At 45.3% G+C, this 26,739-nt stretch overlaps 2 protein-coding genes across 23 annotated transcripts; one reads left to right on the forward strand and one right to left on the reverse strand.

Moving 5' to 3' along the window:
• The first annotated feature begins 1,050 nt into the window (after positions 1-1,050).
• Positions 1,051-17,641, forward strand: LOC125552510 (beta-glucosidase 6). Its single transcript, XM_048716094.2, has 12 exons — positions 1,051-1,359; positions 2,111-2,177; positions 13,121-13,179; positions 13,276-13,351; positions 13,439-13,510; positions 13,720-13,807; positions 13,914-14,169; positions 14,257-14,596; positions 16,717-16,748; positions 16,847-16,949; positions 17,028-17,136; positions 17,274-17,641. The coding sequence occupies exons 1-12, from the start codon at positions 1,180-1,182 to the stop codon at positions 17,446-17,448; spliced, it is 1,557 nt and encodes a 518-aa protein (XP_048572051.1). The 5' UTR covers positions 1,051-1,179; the 3' UTR covers positions 17,449-17,641.
• A 780-nt stretch (positions 17,642-18,421) lies between these two features.
• On the reverse strand, positions 18,422-26,018 carry LOC125552508 (uncharacterized). 22 transcript variants are annotated; one of them, XR_015601496.1, is made up of 12 exons: positions 25,523-26,001; positions 24,063-25,279; positions 23,868-23,994; positions 22,469-22,615; positions 22,234-22,277; positions 22,088-22,154; positions 21,943-21,990; positions 21,736-21,849; positions 20,989-21,591; positions 20,864-20,911; positions 19,238-19,282; positions 18,422-18,807 (listed from the first exon to the last, which is right to left on the reverse strand). XR_015601496.1 is itself a non-coding variant. In XM_087518774.1 (11 exons), the coding sequence occupies exons 1-4, from the start codon at positions 25,592-25,594 to the stop codon at positions 22,265-22,267; spliced, it is 474 nt and encodes a 157-aa protein (XP_087374900.1). In that variant the 5' UTR covers positions 25,595-26,018; the 3' UTR covers positions 18,422-18,807; positions 19,238-19,282; positions 20,864-20,911; positions 20,989-21,591; positions 21,736-21,849; positions 21,943-21,990; positions 22,088-22,154; positions 22,234-22,264. The 22 variants fall into 22 exon arrangements, 4 of the variants coding, with proteins under 4 accessions (XP_087374900.1, XP_087374901.1, XP_087374898.1 ...); XR_015601498.1 differs by lacking the exon at positions 22,469-22,615 and having other exon boundaries at positions 20,989-21,080; positions 21,488-21,591; positions 21,736-21,844; positions 21,943-22,154; positions 25,523-26,002; XR_015601494.1 differs by lacking the exon at positions 22,469-22,615 and having other exon boundaries at positions 20,989-21,080; positions 21,488-21,591; positions 21,943-22,154; positions 25,523-26,002.
• Between the last annotated feature and the right edge of the window lie 721 nt (positions 26,019-26,739).

A 26,739-nucleotide genomic window follows, 5' to 3' on the forward strand; every position in this document is an offset into this window, starting at 1 on the left:
TGTCATACTAGAGGTCGTGGCGTCTCAAGATCTCTGGATCTGTCACTCTTTCTTTGGCATGGCTGGATCACACAATGGTATCAACGTGCTTCAGCGCTCGCCGGTGTTTGCTAGGCTTGCTGAAGGCAACAGCCCACCGGTGAACTTTACTGTCAACGGCCACAACTACGACAAAGGGTACTATTTGGATGACGGTATCTATCCTCAGTGGACCACTATTGTCAAGACAATACCCAACTCTGTCGGAGAGAAAAGGAAAAGATTTGCCCAAGAGCAAGAGAGTGCTAGGAAGGATGTCGAGCGTGCTTTTGGTGTTTTACAATCTCGATGGGGCATCGTTTGGTATCCTGCTAATACTTGAAGTACGCAGAAATTATGAGAGGTGATGACTGCTTGTGTGATCATGCACAATATGATCGTACAAGACGAGCGCCCGGAACGTCTGTACGATCAAAGCTTTCAGTTTCAGGGTGAGAATGTTGTGCCTGAGCATGGAGTAGCGACAACATTTGAGCAGTTCACTCAGTTGATGAAAACATGCGTGATTGGGAAACTCACGTGCAACTGCAAAATGATTTGGTTGAGCATATGTGGACTCATGTTACTAGCAACCAATAGATTGTATCTTCTTTTATTCGTTTAAAAACTATGTGAAACATTTTTATTTGTATTTAGCTTGTAAAACTATATTATTTTTTTGGACGGCCAGACTATTTGACTTGTTTTAACATTTTCATTCAACAATATGTTTGAATGCAAATCAATGTAAAATTGGACAATCAACCGACCATGCCTGCACATATGAGTCGACGCGTTGGGCGCTCTGCTGACCCATATCAAAAATAGGGCGGATGCCGGATAGGCGGCCGATCCAAACAAACAAAAGATGGACGAAATCGCCGTTCGTTTAGGTCGGCCCGTTGGAGTTGCTCTAACCATCGCTTTAGCCTTCATTCGCTTAAAGCGATCGCCCAGTCCAGTACGGTCCGATGGATTTTCAGTGGAAGGCGTGCATGCCTCAATTTCCCTCGCCATTATAAATACTTCCCCGCCAACACGCCGGCAAACACACATAGGCACGCGCACACTATAGCTTCGTCTCTTTCTCTATCGGCGCTCTCCGGAGCCCAGGCCCCACGTCGTGCGCCTCCCTCCCGCCTTTTCTCTCTCGCTCGCGGTATGGGGATAAAGATGCCGCGGCAGTGCGGCCGCGAAAGCTTCGCGGCGGCGGCGTCGCTGGCTCTGCTTCTCCTCCTCGCCGCGCCGCCGCGGGGATGCGTCGCGCAGAGCGGCGGAGTGCTCACGAGGGGGAGCTTCCCCGACGGGTTCGTCTTCGGCACAGCATCCTCCGCGTACCAGGTTTGTTGCTGTTGGTTCCTCCATTCCCTGCTCCGATCCGCCGCCCCTCCCTAGCTAGTTTCCGGCAAATCTGACGGCGCCATTGATTGTCTGGACTCCGTAGGATGCATCCATACATGTGTGGAAATGATCATGCATGCGTTGTTACTGCCATTACTGAGTAGCCCTAGTCAAATTTTGTGTCACCGACTAAACGACTCATCACCATTCGTCGCCATGCCAAGACTACAATGTACTGCTACAGTAGAACGGATCGATCTTCATAGTCAAGGAGCAGGCATGCATGCTCTACCGCGACCTGTCCCGATCCCTCGGATGCCATTCTCCTGGCCGGCGCCGCGGTGGCTAGCGGGTTGACCTCGATCGGCAAACCTGCCGAAAACATGCCGCTGCCGCGTAGCGTAGGATGGAGCTGGCGTAGTCGGCGCGTGCGTCCACATGCTCGGTTCGACCCCGATCGATCCCGCCGCTTCAGGGGCGGAGGAGACGACCACCGCGGGCACATGCCGCCGTGCTCGTGTTGTGCGTTTGGCTTGTGTGGACTGTGGACGCACATGGTACCGAGTGGCAATCATGCAAGATAAAATAAAATAGTGGTGCCGAGTGCCAACCATGTCATGGTGAGATCAATAGTATACATTTGATTCAGAAACGAGCTCCACTCCACCTAATAAGACTGCGCACTTGACATGGCTCGATCGTATAAAATCTTCCGCTGGAACGTGAAATAATACGGCATTGTCTTGTGCAGTATGAGGGGGCGGTGAAGGCGGACGGGAGAGGGCAGACCATCTGGGACACCTTCGCGCACACCTTCGGTACGTATACAAAATATATACACATACATACAATATACTTATATACAATTCTCTTGTATTTACTACCAGGGATACTTTTTTTTCACGGAAAGGATAGTTCCATTGATTAAGTAATGTTTACAATCCTTTTGGCAAGTCACTAATCTGGCCCGACTCTCAGCCACGAGTATATAGTAGTTGACCTTCCCTGCTGATGCTATTGTTGATCGGTCACATGCGTAATCGTGTTTTCCCTACTATTGAGTTGCATGCACTTATACTCCAACACTCCCTCTCACGTGCAGGCTCCTCAGACCGCATACGTGGATATTAGAGTGGGCTGTAATTATTTTAATTAACGCGCCCGCCAGGATTCGAACTCGAGATCTCTGGCTCTGATACCATATTGAGTTGCATGCATCAACCAGTTCAACTCAAAAGCTTAAGCTGATGAGAAAAGATGAACAATTCACTTATACTCCAACACCTACCCTAGCCTATGCGACGAGCCACGCGACTAGGGAGACGATCTTCTTCCACTGATCTCAACCATCCAGGGGGCTGGTCCTCTCTCCCTCCATCTGCTGCTCCGACGGCAGGAGGGAGGGGCGTCCCCGTTCCGCCGCTGTGTAGTTAGGGTTTGGATTTGTAGATCGTGGTGCGCCGCTGGGGTGATGGGAGCGGCGTCCGGACGAATAAATCTGCCTCAATTCCACTCCCACACCGACGGTGCCCTTCTTGATGGTGTTCAGAGTTGATGGCATCGTGTGTTTGCCCATCGTTCATATCAGCGGTGTTAGGGTTCATGGATGGTGTCGGTGAGGCGGCGGCGGCGACTCCGTCAGGTGTATCTCTCTTTCTGCTTTGTCCCCGTTGCTGCGGTGTTGTCTCCAATGTCATGGTGAAGCAGGGAGGTTTTGTCATCTAGAAATACGCGCAGACGGTTGCCTACGCAAGTGACAACTGGAGGATGGTGCATCTTCTGCTGGGTTTGTGGTTGGAGGCTGACAGTTGTAGTTTCCTCCTCCGACATCGCCGTCGTGCAGGGGTGTCGGATCTGGAGTTCGCTAGCGTGTCCGGGGACATGTTTCTCCGGTCTGATTTTTTCAATGGTAATGGTTTTGCTTTTGGCAAACTACTTTGAAGGTCTATAAAGTTGCAAATCAGCGATGGAGCCGCGCCGAGTTTGGGTGAAGAGGTGATCTCTCTTCTTTCCCTTTGGTGACCGCGGTGGTGCCGAAGGAGAGGGACAGCCGCTGCTATTTTGCATATGATTGTGCTATCATTTCAGTCATGTAAGATTGGTGTATAAGTGCCTTGTAACTTGATCTTTATTCTATAAATAAATAAGACACATACCATGTAAAAAAGAACATTCATAACCCAAAGCTAGTACGTCCCCTCAATGCCCTGTAGTCACGTACATTCTCAACAATTATAAGGGCAAGATAGTCGCAAATAAGAACCAGTGGCACCACCACACTAGTACACACATCACTAACATGAGATAGCTAGATGGAAACTTTTTTCGCGAATATGTAAAGCTTGCGTATCGGTGCATTGATAGAATGAATATGTATAAGTTACGAGTACAAATGAGGATACAATACATGGTACAAATAAGCACACAACACATGAAATTGTTGGCGCACCACTGTACAACCGGAAAGGCCTCATGCAGGGTGACCCTTATCGACAATGCTCTTCATTCTTTTCGAGGTTCTTCGGCGGCTGTTCATTTGTGCAGCCAACTCCATATTCAAATTTCTTCAAGCCAAGCATGCTAAACTTTGAGGTACCTTATACGATGGCTCTTGGAAAAGAAAGAGTTCCTTTTTTATGTGAGTAGTCTATCAATCCTTTTAACTAGGATGTATTAGAAAGAATGTCAATATAATATGTTGAGAATTAAGCTTTGATCATTGTTCGACGTCTTTATGCTTTAATGGCAATCTGGTCATAACCCAACCAAAGGTTGGCCAAGTAAAATTACTGCATAATCTTTCTGCATTATTCATGCAGCATTCTCATGCATTACCTAAGCGCAAGTCTAGACCTTAACACTTACATGAAAAAGAGAATAATAATGGGTGTTGGAACAAGTCAAAAATAAAGATACTCTTGCATCAATGCACCTTGGTCATTCAACATTGCTAAGGTCTTATAATCAATGTTAATGCGAGGAGTAGGGAGTGCCATACAGCTGGATGCACATAGTGCTATAATTAAGTCTATTGAAAGCTCTCCTAATGAACTAGGCAGTGATGCACCCAAATTTATTGCTCATGAAGACCTAGAGAATTTAAGGAAGCTCGTCATTGCAACATTCAAGTTGTTCTACAACATAAAGTCACCACTAGTATATATACAAAACATGAAGATAATGAAAACTCTCTAGTTTACAATTGAGCAGTACTAATTTGAAGCACATACGGTAATATGAATTTAATACACATGTAATTCTCTCACATCTCAAATGATTTTAGTTGTGATGATTGTATTATGCAAAAGAAAAATAAATTACGCTTCAAGATCTTACACATAATATGTGAACAAGTAAAAACATAGGTTCAACCGAGCAATTTCTTTCCTTAGATGGAGATGTTATCAGGTTAATATCGCTAAGAATAGAGCACATGGGGACTTTTGGGCATTGTACCCTGAGATAATGAGAATTTTCATTGTATGATCCGCATACAAAATATTAATCAGAATGAAGAAAGAAAGAGGGTTGGTTAGAAGGAACATCGAGGTCGAGCAGTGGCAAAACCGAAGATTCCTGGAGCTATGGAAGGTAAATGTACCTTCTAAAATCTAGGTTTTTGCGTGGCGTCTGTCTTAAAATTTTGTACCTGCAACGGCACTGTTCAAGCATAGAAACATTGTCTGGACTGAAGTTTGCGGCATATGCAACTCAACAGGAGGTTCCTGAAGACATGCTCTCTTGTATGCTCGACTCTGGTTGTGTTTGGGAATTAGAAGATGAATCGTTGACATAGCATATGTGTGTGTCAATCTCTCTCTACTCAAAAGAATGGCTCTTTCATTTGAGTGAAAGTATTAACCTAGACGACTTCATCTGATCACATTGTGGGTGATCGAGGAAGCACGGTGGAAGGTACTACATGTGAGCATATATCAAAGTACAGGCTCGATCATTGGATATGTTCAGAGCTACATTTCTGATCTCTCATGCACTGAACATAAGTTGTTGAAAGCATGATAAGGAACAACTCAAACATCAGTGAAATAGGTACCACTGCTATTGAGGATCGTCAAGATAAATGCTGAGGTCACGGTAGCAAAGAACTCAGTGAATGGAGAAACTAGGGCAATAGCCTGGGACGATAATGGTAATTATCTTGCTTCCTCACTGTGTGAGTAACTGAAGGTGTAACTGATTCGGCATCTCTAGAAGTGATGGCTATGCTGTGAAGCACAAACATTGGTAGATTACATCAATGTTACAAAGATGGGAATCACTTTGAACGTGTTGATATTAACCAGGGAAGCCTAACGACGCAAGTTCATCGCTATTGAGCCTGACCAATAAGTACTGGAAAATAGTGTTCACCACGAACATGAAGTGGTTTTCCAATCAGCATCTTGAAGGCAGATCATTCAATAGTTGCATCCGCGGGTCCAAAAATGCACTAGCAGGTTGGTGGGACAACTTCCACCATAGATATGGACTCCAAGTATTGGGAAGGCATCAACAAGGCTGTGCTGATCTAGTCATATAGGGTTTTGGTCTAGTTTGCTCATGTATTTGATAAGCTGATAGTGGGTAAGAATTAACTGAACTTAATGTATTGGGCAACCATCTTTGGTTTGGAGGAATTCTATAGGATAGGAATTTTGTAGAAATTTTTTCTTTGAAGCCCTTTGGTTTGTAGTAATGGATTCATATTCCTATGTATGATAGGAATCAATCCTTTATATTTCAAAAGGAAAAGTATTAGCCTAAACTAAATGGAAAAAATTTATATCCTATGCATCAAATGACATGTCTTTACCAAAAAAGGCTTTCACGCCGCTTTATATAAAAATAAAACCACCAGAGCCATAAAGATCCAACATAAAGATTCACACCACATACACACAAGAACCACACAAACAAAGTACAAGAGGGTTTTACTGAGGGCACAACTCAACAAGTCCTAAATAAAACGAAAAAGGTAGCCCAGGCCAAGGGAGGCTCCCCAAGTGGCTTTGCCATGCCACAATGACAACAAGTGGCTAATCCGGCTCCGGTGGTGGTGGAGGAAGCGAAGGCGCCAAGCGAAGGGCCATCGCACGAAGATCTGCAATGAAGATGTTGATGGCGTCTCGGTCCTGTGGGCGGCTACCGCCAGAGCTGCAAATAGCCACACATTTTGAAAACCGCGTCAGTAGCTCATCGAAGAGGCGCACGCTGGATCACAAGCTTATTCTGGACTATCCATAGCATCCATGCGAGCACCCCAATACCCAGCCACCTAATGTGGTGGGAACGCTGTGGAGAGGCCTGGATTTCCTTGAAGAGGTCTGGGAAATTGTTGTTGCACCAGCGTCTGCCAACCACCTCTCGGAAGCAACTCCAAAGGAATTGTGCAGACACGGAAGTGAAGAAGATGTGATTCGAGTCCTCTGCCGTCCCACACAGGGGGGAAATCCAATCTCTTGGGCCATTCCTCTTGAGTACCTCTTCCCCTATAGGTACCTGGCCCGAGATCCATTGCCACAGGAAGATTTGAATGTTCAGGGGAAGTTTAATTGCCCAGATTAAAGTGAGAGGCTCCGGGCGGGGAGACATCCCTTTTCCTATAGGAATTAAGGTGTAGGGCATCTCACTTCTTATGATTTTCCTATTCATATGATATTCCTATCCTATGAACCAAAAGAGACCTAAAATTAGTCAAAGCATGCTGAGACTTAGGGCATCTCCAAAGCTAACCCTCAAACCAAACATCGCATTCATTCGCTGACCAGTGGAGACCAGTAGTCCACTGATAGTGATATGGTAGCAGTCATCCAATACTATATAACTTTAAAAAGTAGCATTCTTCTAAATGAAAATGCATATAAGGCTAACTAGTACACAACTAACTATTCTTCTAGCTGAACTACTCCCGCTGACAAGGATTTTCAGCACTAACAACATGCTACATATAGCTAACCCCGCAAAAAAACATACAACATATAGCTAGCTTCCGCCAAACACAATTTTGGAAATATGAGCGATTTACCATGCGATTTTATTAATAGAAATAGTAGATAAAACATGACTATTATAGTAGAGATAAGAAAAGCTGTCAGGACCCCGATTCCAAGTCACATCAATCTAGCCGGTAACACCTCATATCACTTTGCGGCCTCACGCACGGTATCCCACGGGTGTCGCCTTACCATGGCCCGGGACCGTTTGTGCCTTTTGGCTCACGTATATGATAGTGTCGCTAGCATCCATATGACAGAGAACCCGGGCCGACATGGCTAGTCGTGAACCCAAAGCGGCACAGACCTATGGAGACAGGCATACATGAATCACATCGAGCATGTCGGTCATCAGCGAGTGATTCCGGGCTGTAGCACTGGGCTAACAGGACTCCGGGGAACCCGGGCTGTAGCAGGCTAGGCAGGACTCCGGATATCACCACGTGACATTTCCCCGAAGGGACAGACATAGGAACGAAGTGAAACACATGCCGGCCAGTCAAGTGTCCTGAGCAGTAGTGCTGGGCTAGCAGGACTCCGGTGAACCGGGCTGTAGCGGACTACTATAGCTCGAGGAACACTAGACTACATTTCCCCATAAGAAAGGCTGCCAAGGATAAACAACTAGATTGTCAGATCCCACTCATACCAGGCATTTCAATCATACACACAATATGCCCGATATGAGTACATACAACATGGCATCACAACAAAACTCTACAATTCAAGTACTTTATTTAAAGGCTCCAAAGAGCCATACATAACATGTTCATACAGATAGGGGTCACATGACCCGACACTCAAGTCATACAATCATACAAGCACATGCGGAAGCAACTAGTCTGAGTACAGACTCTAGAAAGAAAGAAGGCTTCTCGAAGCCTGTCTATCTACATAGGGCCCTCCATGGCCAGGATCACCACCTGGATGGCTAGTCACTCGTTGACGTCAAGGTCTACATAAAACCCATCGGAGGGGGCAGTGTAGTCTTCTGAAAACAATAAATGGGCAAACATGAGTACAAGGTACTCAGCAAGTCTTACATCAGATCCTACTATACATGCTTATTCTCAAGAAGGTGGTGGGTTAATGCAGCAAGACAGCTTTGACTCTTGGCTAAGCTATCCTACGGAACTCCACCAGTAAAATAGTTTTCGCACACGAGTCCACTACTCACCAACACAATACTCCACCGGGGATCCTCCCTCGTCATCCTACGAGCGGGCCATCCTCGGTACTCACACTTATCTTGAGTCTTTTAGCAGTATCCATTAACTTGTCTATGAACTGTATAGGCAACCAAGTAGTCCTTTACCACGGACGCGGCTATTCGAATAGTTTTATACCCTGCAGGGGTGTACTTCTTCATACACGCTTTCACCACTTACCGCCGCTTACACGACATGTACTCGGCAACCTTCAAGCGAAAGCCCAGCGAGGGTGTCGGCCACGGCCTACCTAAACACTTAAGTCTCTAGTCCAGGTTTATCGCCTATCCAGGTTCCATCCGCAGGGAGTCCGGCCGAGGTTTCCACATACGGCCCCGAACGATGTGAACAGGGTCCCGAGACGCCAAACGGGCGCTCGGCATACCCGGCCACGGTGTATCTACCGCAACATAGCCCACCCCTAGGGTCAGCGCTACGCACGGCCGCCAACACATAACCTACAAACACCAGAAACTATTTGCAACTCCTGGACAGAGTACTAAGGTGATTAAGAAGCCGAGAGGGTCCATTGGTTTCGGGCCCAATGTACGGTAGTAACTGCATCTTAAATCACACATACAGATCTCAGTTCTTAGGGACGGCCTCAATGAAACAACCCACCATGTACTCCTACATGGCCTCTCATCGATACCTTTACCAAAACATGTTCAACACATCCCTCACATTACCGACATAAGCATTTCACTCTAGCCCATCACCCAGATGAACCAGACCTGACACAACTCTAAGCATAGCAGGCATAGCAAGGTAGGAATCACATACATGGCTCAATCAACTCCTACACATGCTAGTGGGTTTCATCTAGTTACTGTGGCAATGACAGGTCATGCAGACGATAAGGGTTCAACTATCGTAGCACACAGCAGATTGAAACGCGTTGTCTTAATGCAGTAAACAAGAGCAGAAGCGAGAACATGGGTTTGTATCGGAATGATCAATGGGTTGCTTGCCTGATGGAGTGGTAGTGGGATACTGCCCTTCAGTTGGATACTCGTGAATATCCTCGGAGGCAGAACCTACCACGAAGAACACATCGGAACACAATCAACACATGACGGTATGCAACAATATGATGCATGCTATGACATGGCAATATGAATGTGTCTTGGCCTAATGCAAGTTATAATAGAAAGGAATGAACTCATTTGAATCAAAGATTCAAATATTAGCTCATTAAACATGGCCTTAATAGTGCATTTCCTTATTCTACTTAAACAGCAAGGTAAACTTGTTTTGTCATGCATGAAACCATTACAGATGGATAGATTGAATTTTTCTGATCATTTTTCATATATAAATATTTGCATTTGGAGCTATGGTTGAGTTTCTATGATTTTTAGAAGTTTTGACTATTTTCTGGAATTTCCTGTATAAGAATAATTCTAGTAATTTAATTACTGCGTCAGCATTACGTCAGAGTGACGTCAGTGGTCAACGGGGACGTCCAGGTCAAACCTGACTGGTGGGTCCCGCGTGTCAGTAGTTAATTAAGCTAATTATCTTTAGTTAAAACTAATCTGATTTAGTTAACAGAGGGGGCCCACTTGTCATTGACTCAGGGGAGTCAAACTGGGGTCAAACCCCTGGTCAGCGGGGCTAATCCCGCCGGCGTTGAGCCGCCGGCGAGGCCGAGACTGCGAAGGGCTTCGGATTTGGTCCCCTGGTGACCAAATCGACGGCGGAGACGTGCTACGCGTAGCTGGGGCTCGCCCGCATCTAGTGGGGCAAGTGGGAGGAGCTGGGGTGGAGCGAGCTCGCCGGAATCGAGCTCGTGGCGGCGGCCGGAGTTCGGGCGGGGTTGGTTTCGAGGCTACGGTGCACGGGAGAAGGAGCTGGTGGTGGCTACGGGTTCCTGGTGCTGCGCTGAGCTCAACGGTGGGCTTGGCTTCGAGCCACTGTGGCTCTGGCCACGACGGCGCCATTGCCGGCGGCGAGGAGCTCTCGGGTGCGGTGGAGGTGGCGGCTACAGGGGCTAAACGAGCACGGGAGCTACGGGAAAAGGAAGAGGAGCTCACAGCGGAGTCAGAGAGGGGGTCAGCGAGCTCGGGGAGGTCCTGGCGGCGGTGAATCGACCGGAGATGGCTCGGGTGCCCGAGGTTGAAGACGAGGGCGAAGACGGCGTTCGGCGGCGGTTGGAGTCGCGTGGGTCGGCGGGGAGGTGCAGGGCGACGAGGCGGAGCTATTGGGCTCGTCGGAGGGGCGAGGGGGTGGCTCTGGTGGCAACTACGGCGATCGGCGGCGAGGTTCGCGCTCGGCCATCACGGGGGAGAGTGAGAGAGACGAGGGGGAAAGTGCGAGAGGATGAGAGGGGGACGTGGGGGTCGCGTGGCACCCCTAGGCGTCTCCAAGCGTCGGCGGAAGCAGGAGGTGGCCGGCATGTGGCCGCGGGCGCCGGCCACGCGCTCCGCGTCCTTCTGGCGTGAGGAGGACGACGACTGGCAGGGCCAGTCGGCTGGGCCGAGCCAGGTGGGCTGGGCCAGCACAGGTAAGGCCCAAGTAGCTTCCCTCTCTCTCTTTTTTTCTAATTTGTTTAAGTTTTTCTATTTAACTGCAACTGTTGGGCTTTAATTAAAATACTAAAACGTTTCCAAAAATCCTGAAAATAATTGTGGGCTCTGTTTAGATTATTTCCAACAGCAAACATTTATTTTCAGAATTATTTGGGCATTTAAATTATTTTATAGCATTTAAATGCCCAAATTCAAATACTTATGATTTAATTCAATGACCTTCTGTTGACCTAGAAAAATGTGCACCAATTTTTCCAGAGGTTTTAACCCAAGACAAAGAGGGTGAACTTTTTAGAAGGGCATTTCAGGTTCATTGAAAATAATTTTAGGAAACCCTAGTTGTTTCCAGGGGGTGTTGGGGGTTTCTGCCTTCCCCATTTCAAATTTAAGAGAAATTTAAACATGATGCACACTCTAATGCTTGAACTAGCTAGGGTGTGACAAAAGCCATGCACTCTGATAGACAGTATGCAAATAGCACATGAAATAGTGAGTATGAACGGAACATATCTAGAACAGAAGCTAGAACAAGAAACTATGGTAGGATCTCAAACAGAAAGAACACGAACACGTACTGAGCTGTGGCAGTAGCATTGGGGTTGGCGCTGACGTTGTTGCCCATCTTCGGCGTTCGTGATGAAGAGGTCAGCAGGCACGCAGAGCGCTCCTGATGTGTCTCTCTGGAGAGGAGTGACCTCTCTTTTATAGGCACAGGAAAAAGCATGCGTTCTAAAATTTTAGACAACGACTCAACTCATTCCAACAACCCACGACGCGGCGAGGCGGGCGGCGGAGGAGGAGCACACGTGAATGTCTCTCTTGTCCTCAAACTCATACATGTGGGGAAACAATCTCCCTTATAAGGAGGTCCAACTCCTACTAGGTGAGCAGTATGGGACTAAACTTTGGTCCCACCTCTTGCCTTACATGAATTGGTTGAGTGGACTCTATGTTTTATTAGGAATTCTGAAAATGATTATTGGGCTGGTCCAATATAGACCAAATTCCAACACACAGTAGCTAGACTAGTTTGCTTCCACCAAACACTAAGAGCATCTCTAACGGCATTGCTATTCCGACTTGCTAAAAACTAGGTATAGCAAGAGGAAAGAGAAGATTTAGCAACCCCAATAGTTTTTTGCTCCAAAAACATTGCTATAAAATTTAGCAAGCCTCTCAATGACACGTGGGGACATGTGCCATGCCCAGGGCAGCGGGAATCTAGGGGCGGTGGGGTCCACTTGTCAATGGAACAAAGGGATGTAGGGGACCACAAAAACTGGGCTGCTAAAAATTATAGCAAGTGCCTCTCCAGTTTGCAAATATATACCAAGTGTGGGTGCAAATATAGCAAGCTTTTCAAAACAATTTGTGAGGGGACCACTTATACAAAGATTGTTGGAGCAACATTTTTGGGCCAAGTTGCTATATTTCCACTTTTTAGCAATCCTAGCCAAATATACAAAGGCTGTTGGAGATGCTCTAAGTAGCCATAATAGTATGCTAATGAGGATCAGTAGCTTCCACCAAAACATACACGCACCTTCCATCAAAACATGCATCCATTAGTATTATTGCTAGATTATGCAACTAATGAACATTAGGGAAAAAACAAGCATGCAGCTCGCCTTCCGTCAAAGGAAGCATGGTAATAATCGCCTTCCGACGAATACATGCCGCTAATCATTCACATTTAGCCAAATCCCATGTATATGGAGAGGGAAGAAGGACACGTGGTGGCTTTTGGCTCGTCATGTGGATGTTCGGACTTCTGCAAAGCTTTTCTAGTTTGCTTCTGGTTTACGGGAAAACGAACGTCCAAACCGACACAATACCGCATTGGATGACAAATTATGTCCGGACAGGTCAGTCCGAACGGATGCAGATGGTTTGAGGGTCCGCTTTGGAGATGCCCTTAGCCCTTAGAAACTCTGACCGGTTCCACAAGACACAACCATAACACAGAGGTGTTGCCTGTTTCCTCCTATGTTTTTTTATATTTGAAAATCTCCTCTTTCTCTATGTGCAGGAAAGATCAGCGACTTCAGCAATGCCGACATCACAGTAGATCAATACCATCGTTTCGAGGTAAGCAGTATGCTCTACTGAACTACGGGTACTTAATATACGTAGCAGGTCTTGCACAATTCTTTGTGACACTATGGGATGGTTGTTCTTTTTCAGGAGGACATACAGCTCATGGCGGACATGGGAATGGACGCATATCGGTTCTCCATCGCGTGGGCAAGAATCCTCCCAAGTACGTAGGTCACTAGCAGATTTGTCCATGATGTCAGTTGGGTTGCTTTCTATTCTGATATATGCAAATGTTTTGGCTTTTTTGTAGATGGTGTTGGTCAGGTTAATCAGGCTAGCATCGACCATTACAACAAACTGATCAATGCCCTTCTTGCTAAAGGTGAATGGAATCACAACATGAATTTGTGAGGTGCTGGTTTCCTTTTGTTTGCCTAGGTGGTGACTGCGTTTTGGTGAAAAGTGAAAACCCCTTGTAGAGTTGGTCTTCATTAAATGAATTTGGGAGGAACCATATATAAAGAAAAGCTAAAATCTGGGTTGATAAGGTCCTCGAATCAACACTGACATGTGAAATTCTTAATCTTACAGGAATTCAACCATATGTGACCCTGTTCCACTGGGACCTCCCCCAGGCCCTAGAGGACAAGTACAACGGGTGGCTGGACAGGCAGATAGTGTGAGCACACACCACCCTTAACCTGCAATTTTTGCAACTTAATGCAGATTCATTCATGGCTTATAGTGCATGGTCTAAATGATAAAAAAAATATCTCAAAATGCAGCAACGACTTCGTGGCTTACGCCGAGACATGCTTCGCGGCGTTCGGCGACAGGGTGAAGCATTGGATCACGGTGAACGAGCCGCACAATGTGGCCGTCAATGGCTACGATGTCGGGATCCAGGCTCCTGGTCGCTGCTCCCTGCTGCTCCACCTCTACTGCAAATCCGGCAACTCCGGCACCGAGCCCTACATCGTCGCCCACAACTTCATCCTGGCCCACGCCGCCGTCTCCCAATTGTACAGGAGGAAGTACAAGGTGATCGCACACCCACACACCTCACTTTAGCTATATCCATGCCATATCCTGACAATTATATCCATGTCTATGTCGAGCTTGATGCAGGCGGCGCAGAATGGGCAGCTCGGGATGGCGTTCGACGTGGTGTGGTATGAGCCGATGTCAGATGCCGCTGTTGATGTGGAGGCGGCCAAGAGGGCGCAGGAGTTCCAGTTGGGGTGGTTCGCGGACCCCTTCTTCTTCGGCGACTACCCGACCACCATGAGGAAGCGAGTAGGGGAGAGGCTGCCGAGGTTCACGACGGAGGAGTCCGCGCTCGTTAAGGGGACCCTCGACTTCGTGGGTATCAACCACTACACCACCTACTACACCAAGCAGAACGACACGAACATCATCGCCCTGCTTCTCAACAACACCTTGGCAGACACCGGGACCATCAGCCTACGTGAGTCAGCTATCTGAATCTCAGCAGTTTTTTTCTAATTTGTGTTAGAAAAGATATTTTTTTTATCATTGTTACTGAAACAACTTTCGACTAGGAGTATCTTTTTTTAAAGAGAAGGCCGAGACTTTATTGATTAAGCAACAATATTACAAAGCGTCTCCGAGATGCAATCTGGAGTAGAATAAAAAAAATAGAAAGACCACTAGGGCTCAAAAATGATTTAGCTAAAACATGAGAAGGTACACTATTCTGCCGACCACAAAAGTGAAGCCAGACGCTACAAACTTGATTTCAGCCACCACAGATCCCACCAACCATCGATAGGTGTTACACCAAGGAAAGGTAGTCCGAGGCGAAGACGGACGAGTTAATATTCCCCTTGCGTGCCAAGTAAACATCGCAGCGGAGAACAAGAGCTTCTGCTAGCTTAGGTGCAAGAATGCCAGCAATGGACTCGCTGCAGGCCACCACGAACCGGCAAACATGATTCAATCCCACACACTAGCATCGCACTTGCCCAGCTCGAAGAAAATTGCAGCATCAGAGAGAAAGGTAACAGAACCTGGCGGCATCAAAGACCAAAGAGAGCTTAAAGCAGATATCTCACGCCTGTGAACAAGAGCCATAACCTTAGTAGAGTGATCGCAGATAAGTTAGCGAGGGTGCGTGCAACAACCTTATAGATGTACGGTGACAACAATGTTATTTGAATAGGTTTAGTCGCCTCTAAGCCCGGCCTAGTCCTCTGTTAAAAAGGCCTCGGGTGGGGCTGGATGATCGCAGCCTCCGAGACATACACAACTCCTTTGAAGTCTCTCTTGAAGTCCTAGCTGAGGTTGATCTGAGTCCTGACGCAATTCCTCAAACTCGGCTCTAATGCAACTTGATACTAAGGCCCGAGAGAAATAGTGCTCTCCTCTTGAGTTTATTCAAGTAAGAGTGAATGAGTAGCATGTGCATTGGAGACCTTATACAGAGGAGGGTGCCTCGACAAATGCCATAGACTATCCATGATGGTGGTAGGTAGGAGGGGTTGTATGGTAAGTTTAGATCCACAAATCCATGAGAAGTGAGGACCAATTAAAGTGAGAGCTATTGTGGAGGATATGGAACGTCGATGAAGTGATAGATGAGGCACTTGCCTCACGCGGATACGTGGCACCGAATCAGCCACTCGGGCCCAAGAGTCAACCCCTGGAGCATCTACTTGGAGGGCACAGCAGCCAGAGGACGTCCAGCAGCAACAAGGTCCGGCAGGACCATGAGGCGCGAGCCCACCGACACACCGGCCTAAGCCATGTAACCCTAGCTCATCTGGTATATAAGGCGAGCTAGGGACCATCTCGGGAGGATCCAACACATTCTAGATCATCCTAGAGCTAGGATTCTCACTGACCACCATCTTCCTACTCTTCACCGACGAGCCGAGATCTTGTAACCCAAGAAACAGATCTCTTCGGTGGTTCTCCCTATCGTCGGCGAACACTCGAGCAATATAATCACCAAAGGCACAAGTAGGGTCTTACCTCCTCACGAAAGGCCCGAAACTAGGTAAACTCCATGTCTCATGCCTTACTATCTCAATCCACCACTCGCATGCCCCGCCGAACAAATACGTCATCATCAGTTACGAAACATCGACACTGTCTATAGTTCACAGTGCACCACTCCCCTTCAGCATGCATGAATGGACCTTTGGCTAATTGGTTCTCATTTAGACTTTGCCCTTTTCTTCTTGCCTTCATTATTGACTTTTGTCATTTATTTGCCTTCTCCTTTGACTTGTTAATCACGACAAATTTGTAGACTTCTGTTGACTGCCTTGAACCTTGTTGACTAGCTTAGACTTTGGTCGACCACCTTAGACCTGGCTTGGACTTTTGTTAACTAATCATGTAATACTAGCGGGACCCCAGGTGGGATTATTTATTTTCTCTCGACATTCGAGTCAATGACGGTCCTTCATGCTTCACTCTTCCTCAGACGTGCTATGCTACTCCTAGCAGTACACTAAACATACCGGTCATATATCTGATCTGTAATACAGTTTCACGAGTTAGCTTCTTATCTTAGTACTTGCTGCATGTATAGTTGATACAGTATGCTTTTGCAATTTGCAGCCTTCAAGAACGGCAAACCGATTGGGGATAGGGTGAGTTTGGGGCCCACACATTCTTTCCAAGATGACAGTGCTGCTAGTAAAACGTAAAACTGCATGTGATTGAACTGAAGTGTAATGCTGTTACGCAGGCGAATTCGATATGGCTGTACATCGTGCCCAGAGGGATGAGGAGCGTGATGAAGTATGTCAAGGACAGGTACAACCGCCCGCCGGTGTACATCACCGAAAACGGTACGGGCCTGGAGAATTATCCTCCTAAATAGAGCTCTTTCAGAGCTTGACAGTGTGTGATCCCTGATGCTGATGCAGGAATGGATGACAGCAACAGCCCCTTCATTTTACGCAAGGACGCCCTCCAGGACACCAAGAGGATCAAGTACCACAACGACTACCTCGCCAATCTGGCCGCTTCCATCAAGTATTGCGCCGTGCTACCACTATCATCTCTGAATCTGTGCTACTCTAGTTTTCGCATTGCCATGGCTGCATTTTGCAGCAAAGTGTGTACGTACTGCTTCCGTATGAGCCCCTAAATGATGTGGTGATTTAACGCAGGGAGGACGGGTGCGACGTGCGTGGGTACTTCGCGTGGTCGCTGCTGGACAACTGGGAGTGGGCGGCCGGGTACACGTCCAGGTTCGGGCTCTACTTCGTGGACTACAACGATAAGCTCAAGAGATACCCCAAGAGCTCGGTGCAGTGGTTCAAGAGCCTCCTCCACTCCAGTTGAGATCGAGCTACGAGCGCTTTGCTAGGTCATTGGTTTGTGACTTGTGTTCATGTGCATGTTCTGACTGCATGTATTGTCATCGTGTCTGTTCATGCCAGTATAATACAATCTCCGATTCCATAATACAATGTCTACTGATTTTTTTTAAAGTTAAACTTATAAATTTTGATCAATTTATAGAGAAAAACATCTACATGTAGAATACCAAATACTCCCTCCGTCCGGAAATACTTGTCTTCAAAATGGTTGTAAATGGATGTATCTATAATTAAAATAAGTCTAGATACAACCATTTCAGGGACAAGTATTTCCGGACGGAAAGAGTACATATCATCAGATAACGTACTTTCATATTGTATATGGTTGGCATCGTAGATATAAATAATTTTCTTTATAAATAGTAGGATAACTAGAAGATTATGTGCACTTTGTCGCGCCATTTGCCTCCTAGAGTCTCTGGTAGTTGCTCGTTTTTCATTTGTTTAGCTAATGGTGTTCTGATTGTTTTTAAGTGGAGCGATCGACCTGAAGACTCCAATCAATAAAAGTAGAGCAATAGCATGTTGCGTCAGTGCACGTGTGCTATAGTTCGTACTTGCGTCGAGGAGCACGGGAACATGATCCTTATGAAGAGGTCGATGGAGGCAGTGCGGTCAAAACGAATAAATCGAAGCTTGACATATTTTGATTCCCTACCAGCTGTAAATGTCGAAGATGCAGTAAAAATATAGGCGCGCGCACACACACACACACAAAAGGCCCGCACCATCATCGATTTACACCATGGGGACCCATCCATCGAGAGAAGGCCATGCCTAAGACCAAGTCAAAATTGGACATCTAATCAAAATCAAAGTCCTTAACTGAATAAGAGACCTTCAATCCTAGGGAGCTTAGTAACATAGACTAGAAGGGCACGCACGCTTTGCCGCGCCACTTAGTCCTTGTCGTTGGTATATCCTTCCAGAAAGAGTAGAAAATGAACCCTTTCAAATAATACTATTATTCAATAATAAGGATTACCTATATGGAATTTAATAAACTTAAGTCTATTTAGAAACACTTATACAGACGAAGACCCTCACAACAAGCGTATGAACATACGCAACCCTACTTCTATGAGCACCCCAAGAGACTGAATAAACCAAAGAAAAATCATGTGGAAAGTACATGAGTGCATATCTAATATCATTTAGAATCAAAGCTCATCCTGACTGAAAACATCGACTTATGTCCGTCAATGGCATACTAAAAGAACAGTTGTATCCAAGATGCCTTTAGGCCATCTCTGCTTGTGACTATTCCTTCATCAGACATCATCAGACCCTATCGCCATATGATTTCCCAAGCCATCAATATCTGTGATAGACAAACAACCTGCGTTTAGTACAATAATACAAAAGAAAAGTATACGATTGGAAAATAGAGCAAGTGAGAGTTAAGAAAGAAACAAAATGGTGAAACAGAGAAATAATTTTCACACAACTCTAAATCATCCAACTTTCCCTTTCCTGTACAGGATGAATTATATGAGTTATGCTTTATGCGAATGCATTTTATGGAATGTACACATGAGGAGAAACACCCAAACTCTGCAGATCTAGACCTTACTTTTCAACAATTTGAACACTGAACCTGAAGAACAGTCTGCGCAAGGGTTTATTTGTTGATAAAGTTATAAGCATCGTCTCTAACATAGTATAAGATAAATTCGCAATAATAAGGAATAACCAATATATAATTTTGTAGAACATATGAAATCAGTCAAAAATATGGTCCTCTGCTGTACCAAATGCACCGTGATCATTAGACTCCCGAAATATCGTCCTGTGATCTGAAATAAAATGAATTTCAGTCTGAATAGTGCCATGGTTACCTCAAGCAACATACTTGTAAATTAACAGAGTAGTCAACTAATATATTTCACTGCCTCTCCCAAGAGATAGAAACATAGCATATCAGCAGTGTGTTGCAGTTCCAATGTAGCAAAATCATTTGCATACTTTGGAACTAAAACCATTATTTACGGAAGCAGTTTTGGCTATGTGTCTATCTCTTACGGATGCAGCTTTGCAAATTTTACCTTCACCATTATCATTAGCTTTCTGCCCTATAGATGCGTATTTCACAAAAGGAATCAACGCTATCGTGTACATAACCAGCCAAAGCATCCTAGGATCTCCACAACTATCTTGATCACTACCTTGCGGGACAGATCCCTGAAGACATACAGAGGGCCTGTACCCATGTCACCAAAAAAACTCTGGGAGTTTGAAAATGACATCCCGACGGTTCTCATCAACCATATATCCTACTGCAAGGTGCGTCTAAGAGGGTTCAATCATCGTGTCCATTGTTACATGTGGTAGAAAAATATCTGACCAGTGGCCAGCAAATGTTTCCCGACTCAGGCACATATAGTAAATACTAGTGGTTGGGACGCGCCCAGGGCGCGTCTCTTGAGGCGATCCCGGGCGCACTTATCTTGCTTATAATCCTTAATGACACTTATATACAGTTATCTAAATATAGACAAATATGCTATCTTTGCTTTAGATACAAACACTTGTTCTGAACTAATGCAACTGAATCAGCTATGAAACTATACGAGTAACCTGTAAAATAGAATATGACTTCAAATATTTCAGACCAACTTTCTTATATAGCATAGAAACTTCATTGGGAAACATTTTAACCAATTATATTTAGGGTCAGTAGGCATCCATACATTAATAAACATAACAAAAGAAACATGTATGTGTGAGGTCATCTTGACCTTCCATGTAATTCAAGACAAAAGCATATAACGTCAGATGACAAGAATAAGAAACAAATGGAAAGGAAAGACAATCTGCATTGAGTCTGCATCATGAATCTAATTGTCACCCAAAGATTGCTCTTTCTTTATTTTAGATCAGTTTGTAGTACATCCCACTCCCCACAACATACTTTGTTTCCATATTGGAGCTTGTGAACAAAAAATAAGCATTGAGTTCATTCAATGGGAACACAAGTACCTTCTAGTAACAAAATCAGTTTTGCTAAAGCACATCTAGATGTGCCATAAGTATTGCACATCTAAGTCATATGTCATTGATCTTACATTAAGATTCGTATGAATATTTTCTTTCTCTTTTTTCTTTTTCTCTTTATGCTTGATTCACTCACTTAGATGTGCAATAACTAGAGCACATCTAGATGTGCCCTAGACACACCCTAAGAAAATATGCTACTCAACAACCATATTTCTGTACAAACTGTATTAGAAGTACAACTATAACTATAAAATATCAGTGATAATGGAATACTACCTATAGTATGCTTACCACGAAAGCAGACAAAAATACTTTGAGGAAAAATGAAAGTGCTAGAAATGTTAAACTGAAATTTGGAATGGGAGGAGAGATAAACAAACCTTCCATAAATCCCCTCAGAAATTTCAACAGTAAAGAACTCTACTAATCTGTAGTGTCCCAATTAAAATTTTAGTCAGCTGTCTGAATCAGTACATTACACGATCAATTTCTAATACTACCATACCTTTTTCTGAATGGCTCCTGTGATTTTTGGGAGTGCAATCAATGAGATTAGCTTAACCAGCATCATGGTTCAACTTATGCAACTACCAGCATCTGTTTTATTGAAACAAAAGAAACTTAGCTTAACTACATTATCTCACAATTTCATTAGGGACTACAGCAGTAGCAAAAGCATCATGGTTTAGGCTTCACAACTACCAAAATGTGATATCATGCGAAAAAAGGACAATAAATTGTTCAGCTTAGCATCATGTTTCAACTTACACAACTACCAAAATATCAGGCTAAGCCATTGCCTTATAGTGTCAGGAAAAAGGATTACAAGAAAGTTCACTCATTAATGTGATTAAGGTCAGAGAAGTTAATCGTCATCCGTGTTGGTTTCATCTGGGGCGCTGTTTTGCTCCTGCGGCACTGGCACTTTATCCAGTTTCTCTATATGGAGTTGTCAAGCTGTACATACGGCAGCCGCACATATGCATACTTTAAACACACTGGACCTGTGGTCATCTATATAATGAGTTCATCTTGCACCCATGGCATCCCTGCCTAGTTCTACATTGTACTCCAGTCCGCAATGACATTTAATAGGATCAGAAACTCCCTGCAAAGAAAGATGTTCAGCTTCTTAATACTCTACATGGAATCACTGAAAGTAACGTATATGTATTTCTCCATGAGAATTAAAAAAGGAAGTCAATTAGCTTTAATCATGGAGCAACCAAACTGAAGAGTATCAGCAAAACACCTTCATTTAATGATTCGTTCGTCAAGAGACTGGAAGTACTCAACTTCTCCAGCTCCATCACCTAGTAGAGCTTTGTATTCTGACCCTCCACGGACTTCGTATCCATCTCCTGTACTGCCGCATGCAGGCACCAGAATGAAATAACACACATTGAGAATGACTTGATAAGGAAATGATCTTTACAGTTAAGAAACACACTGAACTTACAGGGAAGCTAGCAGTTGTGTTGCTCTCCTGCTAAAGGGTCCGCTTACACTGCAAAGTTAACAATTTTTTAGTTTGACTAAAACAACAATTGCAACTGCCTGGCAGATCTAGGGCCATAAGAGTCTCCAGAATTAGAATAGTTAGCTGATTTCTAAGAGGAGACGTGATCCTTTTGCTTTGATATCCAGTTGTTTCTTTCCAACTTCAGATTCCTGTTTATTAGTTAGTGAGCGACACATGACATGTTGGATGTTCCTTTGCTATAGGAGGAGGATGGGAAGTGTGGAATACCTTGTCTATGCTCCCTCCTAAGTTGAGCATTTCACATCTCTTCCCTGCAATAACACAACAGATCAATATTTAGATGAAGCTATTAACTACAGTTTCAAACATGGCTAAATTATTTTCAACACTAAAAGCATATGCAAACTGAGATAGTCTGCAGCTCCTCAATAAATCAACTTTGTTTTTAAAATAAAATGAGTGCCATATATCTGAAGGGACAAGTACAGGTAAGATAGCAGACCAAAATATCAAGTAGTTAGTTTCCGATGATGCTGGGATAAAATATCAATCAAAGAACAGAAGCACCATCCTTTTAGCTTCAAATACAGCTTTAGAAGAAACTGGTGTGACGATCTCAAATGATTCTGAGGAGACCCGGCCCTCCAACCTTCAAATGAGATCACTGTCAATGGGTGTGAAAGACCAGATAATAAACTAACGATCTCATGTACCTTCCATCATGCATTCTAGAACAGAGTAGTCTCCAAGATGTGACTTCAATAGTTAATTTTTATACCAATGCATTAGTCCAAAGAACAAATAAATTACAGAATTATGATAGACATGCACTGCAAATTATCAATGAATGAAACATTCATCTATAGGAAAGGGGACCTCTGTTAGTGTTGAAGAACAACTGGACATTCTCATTCCACATACCGGCGGCCATGGGGCTGCTGCCACAGAGGCCGAGCTCGTCGGCAAGGATGACATGGTAGAGGCTGGGACATGAAGGAGACGACAGGCAAGCAAGAGCAGATGGAGAGGAAGGGGAAAATGTAGAGGCTGGGACATGAAGGAGATGACAGGCAGGCAAGAGCGGATGGAGAGGAGGGGGAAAATGTAGAGGCTGGGAGATGAAGGAGACAACAGGCAGGCAAGAGCAGATGGAGAGGAAGGGGAAAATGTAGAGGCTGGGACATGAAGGAGACGACGGGCAGGCAAGAGCGGATGGAGAGGAAGGGGGAAATGCAGTGAACGTACAAGCATCAATCGCATGAGAGTTCAATAAGCTCGGAACAGTTGAAGCTCAAATCCGCAATGTAACTCGACCACGGTGGTAAGGGGATAGAGGTAAACTAATGCTAGAATTCCTAAATCAGTATCTGTTCCGACAAGTTAGGTTTCTTTCAGCGAATCAACTTGAGTGAGTTCAGGCGTGTGCCACATAAAGAACCTTCAGTTCAGGTTAATAGGAACAATCAGTTACTTCGCTAATTCATGCAGCTATAAGGATGAAAATTGGAAAGCTAAACTGTTGTTACGATTTACCCTAATCACAACGAGTACCTGTACAAATAGTCAATCAATTTAACTTTACTTGAGTCAACTGAAAGTCTGAAACCTCTCTGGTGTGTTTCAGTTAACTGAAAAACAACTCAAGTTCAGGTTTTGTAACATGGCACAGATCCTAGAGATAGATGCTTCACAAGCCGGAAGGCAAAATCTGATCCTGCATTGCATGCAAGAACCGATCCAATTGATGTCAACGCTAACGCCAATGATTTGCGGCAGCCATCGACCCGATCCAATCAATATGAACAGGAGCGAGCAGCAACCATGATGAATGAATCCAACACAGAACAATGGAGGGAGGGAGGGTGGGAGCGAGGGGAGCAAGGGGAAGGAAGGAAATAGACCTTGGCGCGGGAGGTGCCAAGGGGCACACTGGCGCTGGAGTCGACGGCGGCGACGAGCACGGCGTCGTTGCACTAAATCGTCCCGTCACCACCAGGCCTGGCCATCGCCCCCACTCCCGGTCCTCCGCTAGATGGGCATAATGACAAATCAGAAGTGGATGGGAAGAAGGATTGAGAAACTGGTTGATTACTCACCGGCGTCGCCCCTGGGCTCCAGATCCTTCGAAGAAATCAGCTGGCCACCCATCCTGCTCGCCCCCTTTACTCCCATCCCGCTGCAGCCGCAAGTACACCCGGAGGAAGAGGCGGAGGAGACGAGCGGAGGTTGCGTGTGAACCTGGGAGGTGAGGGTTTGCTTTGTGGGGAAGAGAAAGCAGTGGAGGCGTTATCTGGCCGCTGCCCAATCGACCATCTTCTTTTTTTCGATCTGTTTTTTCTCCTCGCCAACCCTCACACCCGATCGACCTGATGACATGGCACGCGCGAGCGAGCGCCTTTGATGCACACGTTAATGTTTTGGATATGCAGGTGCGCACACATAACATCCAGCCAAAATGGCAGCACAAGTTCACCATGATCCAGGACTACATCGTCAGTAAACTTCGGCTATCAATCCATCTATCCTATGGCACTTCTGATGCTTGAGAAATAGCCAAAGGCTACATTATATTTACACAAAACATTTCCAGCTCGCTAGTGAGCCAGTGTAGATTGTGGAGCCAATGTACTACATAAAAGCATGAGACTGTGGGTACTTCTGAAAGCACTAACAATAGGCAATGGAGCATATGGTCTACAATGCAATCTTAATACGATTTATTATGTTCGAGCAAAAAAAATCGATTTAGTTGCTAACAGAAGTTTTTTTCTACAAAAAGCAGTTTCTCGCATAAAAATCATTTCCTATTCTAAACAGAAATATATTAGAATCTTTGGCTCAGCTGAAAGGTACAAACATGATCATTTGCTTAATTAAATGGTGTCACTAATGCTTATGACCTGGTTCTTGCATCGGATTAAGAAATTTGCAGTTGCTGAAGGATAGATGAGCATCTTCACACAACTATATAGTAAGAGATTGCGTTGGTTTCCTACTGTTGCTTACTATTCCTATCACCTCACTCCAGATCTAAATGAGGGTTATCCATTACACAATAAGACAACACCCTCAGCTTCGGCAATGGTTCAAAAATCTCACTGCTATTAATCATTGTCTGATGCCACTGTTCCAAGACCTCATGCACGCAAACCATCCTGAGACCGAACAGAGCTCCTTACTTTTTCCAAATTGTCGGTTCTCTTGGTGGATGTCCAACAAGAACCCCCAGCATGCAAAGCCTCATTTGCAGGGGTATGGTAGGACTGATCAATATCCATCCTCATGCTGCAAATATCTCTGTTGGCATGGCACCCTGAATACAAAAAAACTAATGTTAATTGCATAAAGCATGCACCCAAATGCAGTATGGAAGATATGGGAGCCAACTAAAGTTTTACAAAGAAACATTCCCTACTATTGAAGCTGGTTCAAGGCCAGCTAGTTCTATATTTTTCTAGAAATCACATAGATAGCATGTGTTACATCAGCATCGTGATTTGCTAAGAGCATAAATGAATTATTAAAGAGAATAGAAATTACGCATTTGCCTTCTTACAATTATGAATCTCGACCATTGATCAGCCGTCCCGATCTACGTACCAGTAGCAAATCTCATCAGCCCCCACATTTTGCTGGTTTGGGGGATGGACCTCTCTGCCTTGCTGCAGTAGGCATAGCTTTAGGGTGGAGGAGGGGTGAGAAGGCAGAGGGCAGAGGCATCAATCTCACGAGGGAGTGGAGAATCGGTGAAGCCTGCGGCGCAGCACGCGTAGAAGGTGGACCGGCGGCGGAGGAGTTGGCGGGGCAGTGGGCCATGGGGAGAAGGAGGTGCCGGTGGTGAAGGAGACCTGGAGACGGCCGATGATGGGGGAAAAGAAGGTAGTAGTGGGGCGAGAGGAGATCCGGCAGCGGCCAGCGGGAGAAGCAGTAGGCGGCGGCTGGCGGCAGGATGGAAGACCACGAGGAAGAAGAGCTCGCAGGAAAGGGAGCGTGGGACTCGACCAGTCCAGGCCCTGTCTGGTCTATTAGGCCGACTCCTCCCACTTCAGGATGGCAATATTCCTCGTGTGGATGGGTACCCATGGGGAATTTATCGTTATGGAGCGGGAATGGGGAACAAATTAACTTCATAGGTATTGTTTGACGGTACCCGTTAGTCTCGCAGAACGGGGATGTGTATGAAATTCTCCGTGAGGACTTCATGGATACATGAAAACTATGCCATTTGTACTACAAATGCAGAATATATATATTAATACCTCGATATTTTACACAATTATTTTTCTTCACCTCTCCCAACAACCATTTCTTCTCCAATCTTACCTATCCCAGTCAGCTTTGAAATCCCCCTGGATACCCGACGGGTACCGGATACCCGATATTAACAGGGATGAGGGGTGTTTTGTCCCCGCGAAGCTTCACGGGGATCGCGGGTATGGGGATTGGCGGGGATCGAGGCGGGGATGGTGGAGTCATCCCCGTCTGCGTTGCCACCTTGACTCCCACTTATTATTAGGGCACATCATGGATGAGGAGTAGGGAGCAAAACCCACCCAGCGCTTGACCAAGTCAAAATCGAGGCAACCAACGCAATCGCTAGCGTGGATCGCTCCTGGGCGTTTTTATCGAAAAAAATTATATGAGACCAGGTCTCACGGGCTAGCAGGTGAGATCCATCTTGATGGATGACACGTGCCATTCACAAATCATAAAGCATCTAATCTCTCTCCTCTCCTGATTTCAAGTGGGGGTGGGGTATATGCTTTGTGATTT

Source organism: Triticum urartu, chromosome 4A, assembly GCF_056163025.1.
Source record: "Triticum urartu cultivar PI428250 chromosome 4A, HENAU_Tu73, whole genome shotgun sequence".
In the NCBI taxonomy this organism is placed as follows: domain Eukaryota; kingdom Viridiplantae; phylum Streptophyta; class Magnoliopsida; order Poales; family Poaceae; genus Triticum; species Triticum urartu.